Source organism: Gymnoscopelus microlampas (genome assembly GCF_963454915.1).
Source record: "Gymnoscopelus microlampas genome assembly, chromosome: 1".
Taxonomy (NCBI): Eukaryota; Metazoa; Chordata; class Actinopteri; order Myctophiformes; family Myctophidae; genus Gymnoscopelus; species Gymnoscopelus microlampas.
The window spans coordinates 3,608,924-3,622,059 of NC_139962.1; the positions used below are offsets into that span (position 1 = coordinate 3,608,924).

At 39.1% G+C, this 13,136-nt stretch overlaps 1 protein-coding gene across 1 annotated transcript in view; it reads right to left on the minus strand.

The window, feature by feature from the left end:
• Nucleotides 1-5,555: 5,555 nt before the first annotated feature.
• The window catches only part of LOC311049027 (uncharacterized protein), a gene marked incomplete at its 3' end in the record, with an annotated part of 71,758 nt that continues 64,177 nt past the window's right edge, over nucleotides 5,556-13,136 (minus strand). Inside the window, exons 17-23 of the mRNA XM_084062454.1 lie at nucleotides 12,347-12,887; nucleotides 11,574-11,636; nucleotides 10,682-10,884; nucleotides 9,732-9,847; nucleotides 8,203-8,293; nucleotides 6,092-6,333; nucleotides 5,556-5,603 (exon numbers count right to left, since the gene is read on the minus strand). Of these exons, the coding sequence (XP_083918580.1) occupies nucleotides 5,556-5,603; nucleotides 6,092-6,333; nucleotides 8,203-8,293; nucleotides 9,732-9,847; nucleotides 10,682-10,884; nucleotides 11,574-11,636; nucleotides 12,347-12,887 (1,304 nt within the window). The remainder of the gene's footprint in view (nucleotides 5,604-6,091; nucleotides 6,334-8,202; nucleotides 8,294-9,731; nucleotides 9,848-10,681; nucleotides 10,885-11,573; nucleotides 11,637-12,346; nucleotides 12,888-13,136) is intronic.

A 13,136-nucleotide genomic window follows, 5' to 3' on the forward strand; every position in this document is an offset into this window, starting at 1 on the left:
AGTTTAATAGTATATAGTTTATTAGTAGGCTAGAGCAGTGGTTCTTAAGCTGGTTTGACTCAGGTCATCCTGAATGACATAGTTAATTTCCAGAACCGTATGTCATATTACGATACCTCTTTCCCCCTAAGATACAGTTTATGTCACAAGGAACACTTGTGAGAATATAAGTTTCCTTAATAGACAGATTGAATATTATACTATACTGATTGAATATTATACTTGACGTTTAACCACTGGAACCCCAGCATCCCTATATTCTGGGCGGAAGCATTCACCAAAAATAGCAGATCTACAAGCTCACAACACGTCACGTTGTGACGCGTTGTGACGCGTTGTGAGCTTGTAGATCTGCTATTTTTGGTGAAGAGATTTGGTGTACCCGGAAAAAGAACGCACCAAGTACAGTGAAAGTCAGGTCCAAGTCCAAGTACCAAGTCTAGAGGGTATATAGGTGGTTAAGCTAAAGTGATATTGATACATTTCAAATATTATCAAAGTATTCTGCAGCACCAATGGACTTGCATCATGACACCCCTAGGGTGACACAGCACCCACTGTGAGGAACCCTGAGCTACAGCACATTGTATCAACAAGCTTCCTCATTCATCCCAGGAACTGTCAGCCGTTACCATAGACATACATCATAATATTTGATTAACAATACATATCAATTAACCAATTACATTGCCACATCGTGCCATGAGGTCACTTGTATATCATTTAGAGAGGATTGATCCAAAATTCATGTTTTTGCATCAAACAATTACATTTTGTGCATCTGTGGCACCCCCTATGGATGAAAGTGGAAATGCTCTTAGTGCTTCGCTGAGTACACAACCCTTGACATGTGATAAAAATGTGGGTTTGATTGGACGTTTTGTTCGTGATTTTTTTGTCAAATAGGCCCCTCCCACTAACTTTGGAAGCCTATTACGGATGAACGGTATGGGCTATCAACATTCCACTTATTTATGTTTATCACATAGGTCCAGAGATCACGTGTACCAATCTTTGTGAGATTTGGAGACAATCTGTAGGAAAAGGAGCAAAAAGTGTGTTTTGAAGAAAATTCAAAATTAGCGGACAATCTATACAGACGGAAATGTAGAGAATGTGAAGGAGACTCTAACCTCTGTTAGAATGTTGATTGAATACTTTATTAGTCAGAAATGTAAACAGGACAAGGTAGTCAGACATTAAGGCTAAAAGGATAACACAGGAAGCTTGTTTCCATTGTGGCCCTATCAGGTATTCAATTCATCAGCATGGCATAACAATAACACAATATGTCATCAACAATACAAAACACTACACAGTATGTACAAAGGAGAAAAAGGAACGTGTCGGCAGAGAATGACACATCCTTTCTGTGGGGAAAATTGCGTTACCTCTGTGAGCTTTAACTCTTTGCCTGCCACCGACGAGACTTCTCATCGTCGTCGAGAAGGACGCGATTTTGTGTTTTCAGTGGTTTTCCACCAGTTGGGGCTGTTGTCAACCATATGAATGATGCTTTCACTGCCAGATGACGTCAGACCCGGTAAAAAAATAAATGTCTTGTTTACTTCCTGTTTATTTCCTGTGGAAAAATCTCCGTTCCTCTTGCTTAACGGCAAAAACAAGCTGGATTCAAACGGCCACAGCTGTGCAACGGATTGCCCCGTGCGGATAAAAGAAAAAATCCTCTACTACGAGAACGCCGTTGCGTGTGATGAGGCGATGTTCATTTTTCTGAAAATCGAGTTTCCCTTTAAATGCACAAAATGTGTCTGTCTTGTCTGAGAGCATTCCCCGCTCATACAGCATCTTGAGATATATCTGAGTGGGATGTCAGTCGGATCAGCGCTTTTTCCAGAATCAAAACTCCACAAATGTCTGTGGCTCTGTCTGTATCTGTGTCTGTCTGCCTGTGTCCTTTTTATGTCCATATATGGAGATCTCTGATGTCATGTATGATGTCATAGTCCTGACATCATAGACTGGCCTCCCTGTAGGCTACTATGATAATGTGTACCTCACACAAGTACGACGGGTATTGCATAACCGATGGTCATGTTTTCACTGCTGATCAGATCATTTCTAGTCATCAGACAACATTAGGATCCTCAACAGAAGACGGTTCTATAAATGATAAATCAAGGTTCGTCCAAACCCAGCTCCTGATGAAGGGTGGGATCCTCTTCATGAAGAGCAGTGAGCATCTTCAGAGATGCTGCGTTCCCTTTCCTTCTCACCGTGTCGATTAATTGTCGCGCTCTCTCTTTCCTGTATTTCTCTGCTCTGATCAAGTCCATCTCTTCATCGTTGAGAACGTTCTCATGGAACAGCTTGTCTAGCAGGCCTTTGATCACGGCCTCTGACACTCCTTCAACGAACTCTGACCGCACACACCGCAACGTCTGCGCTTCCTGACGTGTCGTCACGTTTGGCTGACTGGGACCGGCGTCTGGAGAAAAAAGAATGTATTGTTTTCAGTTACACTTTATATACATTATTAAAATGTCTGACTGACACAGACTGACTAAATGTCTAACAGACAGATAGACTGACCGAGGGACTTTTATACCTCTTAAACACACAACGTGTAATGTACCTTTGACGTGTCGTTGACGTGTCATCGTCGCTGTCGTCACATTTGACTGACTGGGACCGGCATCTGGATGAAAAAGAATACATTGTTTTGTTTAGTTACAATTAATTAAATGATTAACTGACTGACTAAATGTAAAAACAAGGTAAGTGATGACAACCATGCAACACATCCTGTGACTGATCTGAATGAGTTCACGATCACACTTAATTAACGTTCACTTTTAAACATGCAATTATCACACTTAATACTTTTAAACATGCAATAATCACACTTAATACTTTTAAACATGCAATACAACAATCACATGTAATTAACGTTCACTTTTAAACATGCAATTATCACACTTAATACTTTTAAACATGCAATAATCACACTTAATACTTTTAAACATGCAATTATCACACTTAATACTTTTAAACATGCAATACAACAATCACATGTAATTAACGTTCACTTTTAACCATGCAATAAAATAAACACACTTAAAGGACGACTTCACCACTTTTCAACATATCTTCATATAATAGGTCCTCACTAATACTCATGATAAAATTATAAAAAAAAATTCTACTTGGTCTGTGTCTCATAGGAGGGCTGTGGACAGTCCAGAAACCCGTCTACCAGTGACATCATCGTTAGGCAGGATTTTTTTTTCCAAAAAGGTTACAATTGTTTTATTCAGATTTTTATTAAGGCGAGAACAATGGGATCTATTATTGCATTGCAACTTTCCAGGAATACAAAGCCTGCAGTTTCTATTAGCTTGGATTCCCCATCGATGATGTCACTGGTAGACGGGTTTCTGAACTGTCTACAGCCCTCCTCTGAGACTCAGACTGATTAGAAAAAAATTGTACCATTTTATCATGAGCATTAGTGAGGACCTATATGAAGATATGTTGAAAAGTGGTGAAGTCGTCCTTTAACACTTTTAAACATGCAATAACAGCAATCACACTTAACACTTTTAACCATGAAAAAAGAACAATCACACTTAAAACTTTTAACCATCTAATACATGAGAATAAAATAAAATGACCCGCACACCGTCTGCACTTGCACAATAGGAACACCTTTATTAGTTAAGCGTTAACGTTTCGGTCACATACTGTAGACCTTCTTCAGGCATCTGAGGCCTGATTCAATTCTGAACATTTCTGTCATGGTCATTTTTTATTTGCGACTGACAACGGTGAAAGATTTGTTTTTCTTTTTTTTTTTATATTCAGACCAATTCCCAAAAGTCAACACGGCTCCATTATTTTTGTCTGAATCAAAAAACAGAAGTCACGTGACTTTTCTGTTCACTTGGTCACATGGTGAAAGAAAAGGAAAAAAATTGCCTCTTAAAAAAATATATATATGTATTTTTAAATTAATTTGTGTTTGTTTTGGGAGGACGAAAATCACAAAAAAAGATACTATAATGTGTATGTTCAATTTGAATCCAACAAAACTAAAACCCCCAGACCTGATCAAGGTAGGTATAGGTAACTACACCCACCTTTAATGATCCCGTGGGGGAAACTCAGCCGTCTTGGCAATTATGTAGTATTATGTTATGTTATACAGTACGTATATGTATGAGGAACAACAGCAGAAAAACATTATTTGATCAGTTAATTTTAAGAACATGGAAGTCTTTGTGTCATCATCAAAGATAAGTAAGCGGTTATTAATTAGAGCTTTGTAAATAAAAACATACTAAGGTTGATAATTTTTCACGAACTTTTACATATAGTAGACACTGTAGTAATATAACTAGTAATTAATCTCTCATAATGAATATTTAAGGGTGGTGGTAGCAGTGTGTCTATAAATTCTATGTTTTAGAATGGAGTCAGGTTACCTCGACATGTTGAACATGTGAAAGGATGTTTGATCCTTCCTCATGTCATTGTCCTTTTTAAAGTTTGTCATCTATCCAAATTAAAAGATAGTTATGATGGGGAAGATAAAGTTTAATAATTCTGTATTTAACAATCAGTGGAATTGTTTCCGCCCAGACCTTGTTGTCATAAGGTCCCAGTAATTTCAATTTCAATTTCAATGAGTCTTCTGCACTGAGATCCATCGTCACCATAAATGCTGGATGGTAATTTGGTCCATAGTTCAGATGATACGGCACAGCGTCCTGAAAACATAGATAACTTTTAGATCACTATATAACTATTGTAGAAAGTGTTACCGTAGTAATCACCAGACATGACTCACACTGTTTTAACAAACAATGAACTCTAAACTATAAATGATGTTTAATGTGTGATACCTCAGGTTGTACTTCCTGTGAAGTACTTTGCAGTTTGTAGTCTTGGTATGGGATGAGAACACAGTTGGAGGTGGTCTCGATGTGTTTTTTGTCGTTATGATATGACATCACCTACAATGACAGCAACACAACTTGACCAGATAGTTGAACTAGAAAAATGTGCTCCTCGGAGCACAGGTCTCCGCCAGGCCTACCCATAGCTTGCAAACTTTGGAAGGCAGTCATAGCCACTTGGAAATGGCATCTGAAAAATTAAACTCATACATCTTGATCACATTACTTCAGAGATCTTGTGTAGCGATTTCCGTGAGTTTTGAGCAAAATCTGCACAAGTAGTAGCGAAACGTTTTTTTTTAATAGAAACACAAAATGGTTGCGTCATGATCCACGGAATCCAGGAAAAAAATAAGTTTGATCATATGACCCACGGTTAATATATGTGGGCACATTTTTCAGGTAACTTACTGTTGACGGCACGTACACTTCTTAAGGTTTCATTGTTGAAATTGTTGAGTTTAAAAAGGGTCTCAAGGTGCACGGCCCGACAATATGAGAACAAGATAACAGCCAGCACTCAATGAATGTCCTTTTCACATAGATTTGTTTTGCCTCACCAAGACATGTTTTGAGTTCTCTAATAAAACACGGTTTTCTGAACACAAGAGCTCTATCCGAAACAATGACGAGGAATCATCCGTGGCCAGACATTTCAATGCTATGGGTCATGATGTCTGCACCCTGAGGTTTAAGGTGATAGAGGTGGTCAGCCCTTTAAAGAGAGGTGGTGACAGGGACACCCTGAGGTTTCAGGTGATAGAGGTGGTCAGCCCTTTCAAGAGAGGTGGTGACAGGGACACTGAGGAATTAACTTGGTCTCGATTGTGTCATACACCTTAATAATTCAACTGTTGTTTTGACCGCTGAGGACATTCATCGAGTGCTGGCTGTCTTCTTCTTCTCAGGGTTTCGTTGCTAACATCAATACCGGGGTATTTTGACAAAAGCTCCTTTGTCTTTATATGCCTACTACTATGTATACATTTTGGTTGTCAAATGGGTTGTTAAATTGGTTGTCAAATGTGTACACACCTACAGACTAGAGTCTGGTTGTCTTTTAAAAAAAAATAATCCTTGTCATGTTTTAGTTCAATAAGTCTAAACAGATTCAAACTCTCTGAGATGCTACTTAACAGATAACATACATATATACATATAACATATTTTACCTCTTTGATAGGCACGTTGCTCGGCAGCAGTAATACACTCAGTTTCCGTATCTGACAAGTCGGTGGTTGACGGAACAGCAGAACTTGACCAAAGGTTGGTTTGATGTAGTTGTAAATCCTCCACAGGAGTCCAAACAGAGACAGGTGTTTCACATTTACAACCACATGAGTCTTGGTCACTACCAGTGGTTCTAAGAGCTTCTTCCCATCGTCTGTGATGTGGACCACAACCAGGTCACCACCTGTGAAAGGTTTTTAAAACATTATAGATTCCATTTCATGGTAAAAAAAAAGCTCAAAAGAAACATGTGATGTCTTTAACAACATGCTTAAACCGTCTAAGTTTAAGACATGAAGACATATTCATGACTGTCGTCAGATACTTCAATCAAGTATGGATTTCAACATATTATTTGTTATATTATGTTGCGTTTTGCTTTTGGTCTGGTTAGTGTTCACACAGGACATTGTTAAGCGAACCAAAATGTGTAAAAAAAAACGCGTGGTCGTACAGGCCGTTCACAGAACATTTATAGGGAAAATCACTTCACTGCCAAACTACAGTGTACAATGGAACAACGGCAGCGCATTGTGATCGTGCTCACGATTAAATATTTGTATTCCAGTCAAATAAGAACAGTGGAAGAACAGCTTTAAAAAAAAAAAAGAAAGTAGCCAAACAAACACAAGCATTTCAGGATCGAGACTGGGGAGTGGGCAGTGTGTTTGTGTGTGTGTGCGTGCGTGCGTGCGTGCGTGCGTGCGTGCGTGCGTGCGTGCGTGCATGAAAGAGAGAGAGAGGCTCTTTAAAATACATACAATATGCAATATTAATCAGAGGAGAGAGAGAGAGAGAGAGAGAGAGAGTGAGACACACACACAAAGTGATAGAGACAGGCAGACCGACAGAGACACACAAAGTGATAGAGACAGACAGACAGACAGACAGACAGACAGACAGACAGACAGACAGACAGACAGACAGACAGAGAATATCCCTTATCCTTCATCATACAAATAATAATGGGAATGCTTGAGCTTGAGCATTTTTGTTAATGTAGTAACACAATGGGCAATGACTAATAAATGTAAACTATTATCTTCCGATGGGCCACTGTGCGCTCTGAGCCGCTCAGAACCGCGGGGAAGCTTTCCCGAACGGGAAGGAATCGTGGGGGAAACAGTTAGGAACAGGTGTTGTCCCGGAACCTCAGTTTTTTTTATGGAGAGTAGCCAATTATTTTTAACCCATTTTTCTCCCCAACTTAGTGGGTATACAGTACCAATTGATTCCTCCTCACACACATTTCTGTGTTGTCACTGCTGTTGTATCCTACTGCCAGTGAGGAGACCCCACCGGGAGGACGTAGAGCCTTCGTTCTACTCCTCCTGCCCAACACTCCCTGCTGACAGGTGCCGCCCCAAATCATTACAGTATTTGCGTTTTGAGTTGTACGTCTGCTCAAGGTGTTCTGTGCTCAGATCCGGTCTAAAGCCCACCTACCATATCCTGTCATTTCCACACACGCATACATGCAAACAAAGAGACCGGTTCCAAATCCGCTCTAAAAGGGAACAGCATCTACCAGACAACTGAGATTAGCAACATGCACGTCTTTTGCTTTCTTAGTTTCACTATTAAGAACTAACAAACCGCTTCTCAGTGATGCTGGCTACAACAACACTGTTGGAAATAGATCGTCAGCGATGTTAGCAAAATGGCGGAGGATATATTTGTTGCTTTGGGAGGATAAGAGGAGCACTTGTTTTGTCTTACAACAAGACTCATTTGTTTCAGTAGGAGGATGAGTGAAGAGGAGACAAAATAATAATACTAATTATTATTATTAACACAATGGCGGTTCAGAGAAAATGTTCTTTTGATAGCCTAAAGCAAAGGCCCGATGTGATTGGCCAGTAGCAAATGAAATGGCCTGTTCAGAGACACATTCTCCGAAATTAATGTGAAAGCCAGAGGGTTCAGATTTGCTTGTTTGCTTATTTATTTATTGGGTGTAGAAGGAATGCAGGGGAGCCCGAAAAAACATGTGAAAAAGTTAATTTCATGGTGTGGCCCATTTAATGAAGCCCAGACAGCTCAGGAGTCTTACCTGTCTCATCTGGAGGCAGTTCTTTGACATAGTTGGAAGGGAAAAAACCCAACTTGTCATTCAAGCTGCCGTACCACCAGCCAGCTTCAACCTGAAGGCACAAGACATAAGGTGTTGTTTGTCCACCTGTACTCGCAGTATGCACTTTGATGTATTGTTTAAAATGTCAAGTTTAACAGTTGGACAACATGCACCCAAAGTACATTCGGAGATTAACATCTCCAACCAAAAGTTATGAAGAAAATTCCAAACATGAAACATAGGCTAATAATACAAGATGAACGTGACACACACAGAAATGTATGGTCACATTTATGTTTTGTTTGTATATTTATTGTGTTTATTTTGAAGATGCTATTTCATTTATTTATTTATTTATCTATATTTATTTCCCCTACAATTCAGAGTAGCCAATAATATATATATATATATATATATATATATATATATGTTTAATACTTTTATTGCAAGATATTCATGTTTATATTTTAATTACATTACATTTCTTATCTTCTTGCAAGCGTTTTTTTTTATTTTTTTTTTTATATCTATACACCCAGTGTTAAAAAATAAAATGCAATAATCAGAAAGTAATAACTATAAATAAAAATAAATAGGTAATTACACATCAATCAATGCAAATTATCCTAATACTAATGCCTATTAAATTATAATAATAATAATACTTGTGATATTTAATAATGCTAACTTAAACAAATGAAAATGAAAAAGGGGGGGGGGGGTGTCCTCTATGCTGCCAACACGTTTTGCTGTTTTTATTTTTTTATTTTTTATATATAATTTAAGTAGAAGATCACAGCCCGAACTTCCGATGTGGAGTTGGTGCTGGGTCTCACTCATTCTCCAAACTTAGCCAATAATATTTTGACCCACTTTTTCTCCCCAATTAATTCCTCTCCACACACATTTCTGTGTTGTCACTGCTGTTGTATCCTACTGACTCAGCTGCCAGTAAGGAGCCCCCACCGGGGGGGGCGTAGGGCCTTCATCCTATTCCTCCCGCGCAACACTCTCTGCTGACAGGTGCCGCCCCAGCCCGTAGCAACTTGAATGAATAGATCGGAGCGGGCCGCTTGTTCTTTAGATCTTATATAACTATGAGGCTTACTAGCTGTCTAGCTTACAAACTACAATCAGGGCACTGACTCCAACTAGGACCCACGGTGACATGGCATGCAAATAAACTGTACAAAACCAAAGATCTTACAAAAGCATCTAAATAGAACAGTAGCCTTGCGCCATTACCAGTATACCAGTACCAGTAAATAAACACACCATGACTTCAATGACGAGCTCTCCTTCTAACTCCACATTATACATACAGGGCGTGCAACAAAATGCAGGGGAATGGCTGAGATGTAATAACAATGACAATGCAATTATGATATATTTTCCCCCTTTTCTTTTCATAAGTGTAGTAAGTTTGCTAGCTTGTAGTTAGTTAATACAGTACTGTAGCTGTCTCCCTGCTCCTTAGTGTGTTAGCCAGGTGGGGGTAATGAATGTACCTCTTTATTGGTACAGTCAATGATGTCTCCCACTTTGAGCTCCAGATCATCCTCATAAAGTGGCTCATAGTCCCACAAGACCTCCCACAATACCTCACACTGCCTCTTGTTCAGCTCTGCAAGGACAAAGACAGGACAGAATATACCAGTTAGACCACTAGCCTGCTCAACGGCAGAGAATATAGAGAAATCACGTGCGCGCGAGGATGTGCGTTAGTTGTTTTTCTGAATGGGTCTGTTTTATCAAATCATTGTCTGATTGACCCCACATTTCAAGGGTGTATTGATGGCCCTTTCACTTCTGCCCATAGTGTGAATTACAAATGGAAAACGTTTGTCATAGAAACACCATTTACCCCCAAGGATTCCTTGGGTCATGACAGCTGCAACACTTGACATTTCCCTGAAGAAGATGCCCTAACGAATGGTTCCCCAATAGGCGACCCACGGGCCAATTGCAGCTTAAGAGAGCCAATTGTACATGTGTCATAACTTATTTAGACATTTTCATGTAAATTAAATCGTATAGTGGGGTTCAACTTTGAATTTTTTTAGGGGGCAATTAATTTGTCCTACAAATAATAATAAACGCTTGCAGTGCTCGGGCCCTAATACAACATATACAATTATAGAAAATAGATATACCGTATATGACTTACACCACTTGGGGTGCCAGAGGTTTATTAAAAAAATGTACGTTGAGCATCAAAAAACGGTTGTATTCCCATAACCGTATATATACGGTTTTGGCACCCAATGTGTTAAGCATCATAGTGTGCTAAATGCTCAGTATGCTAAATGCTATGATGAACAAAACAAATGCCTAAACCATCTAAACGTAATACAAAATCACACAGTGTATTTCAACAAAGTATTGTCTGTTATTCTCGGTCCCTTTGAACAAGGACATTGAAAGTGATGACACAATGCTAAGAGCAGCCAGTACTCACCACAGTGTGGCAGGTGTAGCTGGCGGACTGACTTCTGAGGACACTTGATGTCAAACAGAGGACCTGCAGGAGTCCCTTCTGTTGACTGGATCCTTTTTTCATCCCACTGAACAGTCCTGTAGAGGACTTCTCCTTCCCCTGTCGTTCCAAACATCAACCCTGTCTCATTGCACTGGAACAGCCCCGCACCGGGGACATGGAACCTGTGACACAAAACAATCATTTGTTTTGATATAAAATGTATATGATATAAAACAATCATTTGTATTGATATAAAATCTATATGAGATAAAACAAACATTTTCATTGATACAATCTGTATTATTAGCTGTCATGTTGCCACTTCACATCAAGTTCCTTTACAATACCATTTTTTCTTTTTCAATGTTTATTTAACAGGTACGATGTTAAAAACCTTGATTCAAGTAACATCAGACCGATTTATTACATGGAGGGTTTTTAGACAAGGCTAATGTGTGACCCATGATTACAGACACATAAAAGGAATATGATTAAAACAAAGAGCAATGAAAATCCTGAAATAATCATCTAAATTCATAAATCAATGGCATTCTTAATCTGTGTGTGTGTGTGTGTGTGTGTGTGTGTGTGTGTGTGTGTGTGTGTGTGTGTGTGTGTGTGTGTGTGTGTGTGGGTAGGTGTGTGTGTGTGTGTGTGTGTGTGTGTGTGTGTGTGTGTGTGTGTGTGTGTGTGTGTGTGTGTGTGTGTGTGTGTGCACGCGCGCGCGCGTGCGTGCGTGTAGAATGTGGTGTTGCCTAAGTAACAATGGTTGCTAAGCTAGGATTGGACAATAGCCATTGTGGGGTGGGTCTTAGCGATTGGTCTCTTTGATATGTAGAAGCTACCAATGAATATGTTTAGGACGACTGACCTGTATTCATTGGTTGTGTGTTCTGTGTGCACGATGGGGGAGAAACTGGATGGAACTACTGGACTGAAAGACACAAACAAAACAAACAAACAAACAAACAAACTTAGATTTTGGAGATTATAATATTTGAGCCCACTTGAGCCCTGTTTTATACTACTTACAGAATATAAAAAAATAGTGAAAGTAGCTATAATCTACAAGCGCACACCACTTGTACATATATTTTTGAAGATTTTTTATTCACTAAAACTAATTTTCTGTAATATTTCAGTTTTAAATAGTTTTGTAAACACACAATACAGTTTATGTTAGTTATATGTTTTCTGTAAAGCTTTGAAGTTGTTTTGATTTCAGTTAACTACATTTTTTTTCTAGTTGAAGTTATTTTTTATATTATAACCCTCACTATAATAACCCTGGTTGTCTGTTTTATTTATTCTCCAGACTTTGTATTAATAGTAGTAATAGAATAAAATCTTACAATATTTAGTCAACTAAATACTAGACTAAAACATTTCACAAGATTAAGATATGACTAAAACTAATTGAAATTTGCTGTCAAAATGAGCACTGTCTATAAAACATCTACATGTTATATACTGAAAATAACAGATCTATAAATCATCTACATGTTATAGACCATGTTATAAACACCAAAAATCACAGATCTATAAAACATCTACAACACCTTGTAGATCATGTTATAAACTACTGCACATATAACTTTTAGGGTTAAACAAGTGCGTGCGTGCGTGCGTGCGTTTTCAACTTACTCTATCTGACACAAAGACACTGAGGAGGAGGAGCCACGGTACACATAGAACCCAGGATAGAGAGGTTCAGTGAATGTGGTCTGGAAGGTGTGCAGGTGTGTGTGTGAGTCAGAGGACACTCTGTAGAAAGACAGGATGCCCTCAGGACAGTCCACATACACTGCTACTCTGTTGGAGCCAGAGGGACGGACAGGGAGGACAGTTGTCTTCTTATTGTGAATGACATAGTATCTGTTGCGTCTACCATCACAATCCAGACTCCAGGACTTGTCATTGAATCCAAGCAAATTGTCAAGACCCCTTCCACTCCTGTTGATTCCTCCGTAAGTCACTGCTACTAGAGCCCCTCCACTCCACTCTACCTCCCAGTAACAGCATCCAGTCAGACTCTCTCTACACAGAACCTGTGACCAGTATTGAAATCTGTCTGGATGGTCTGGATACCTCTGATCCTCACTGGTCTGTGTCACCTTTCTGTTGTTCTCAGACAGAGAGAGCTTTCTGTGTGCTGTGTTTGTGTCCAGTGTGAGAGGACGGACACCTGATGGAGAGAACAACAAACAATATTTTACAATAAGTAATGAGTTAAAGTACAAAGTAGCATTATGACATTTGACAGTACGGTATATACCAAAATACCACATTATTATGGTAATTAATAGTACCCCCCCCCCCCATCTCTTTTAATGAATCATATAGCCAGTGGTGGACAAAGTACTCAACCCCGATATTTTAGTCAAAGTATAGATACAAATATGACTCAACTACCAGTGAAATGTGTACTTCAGTT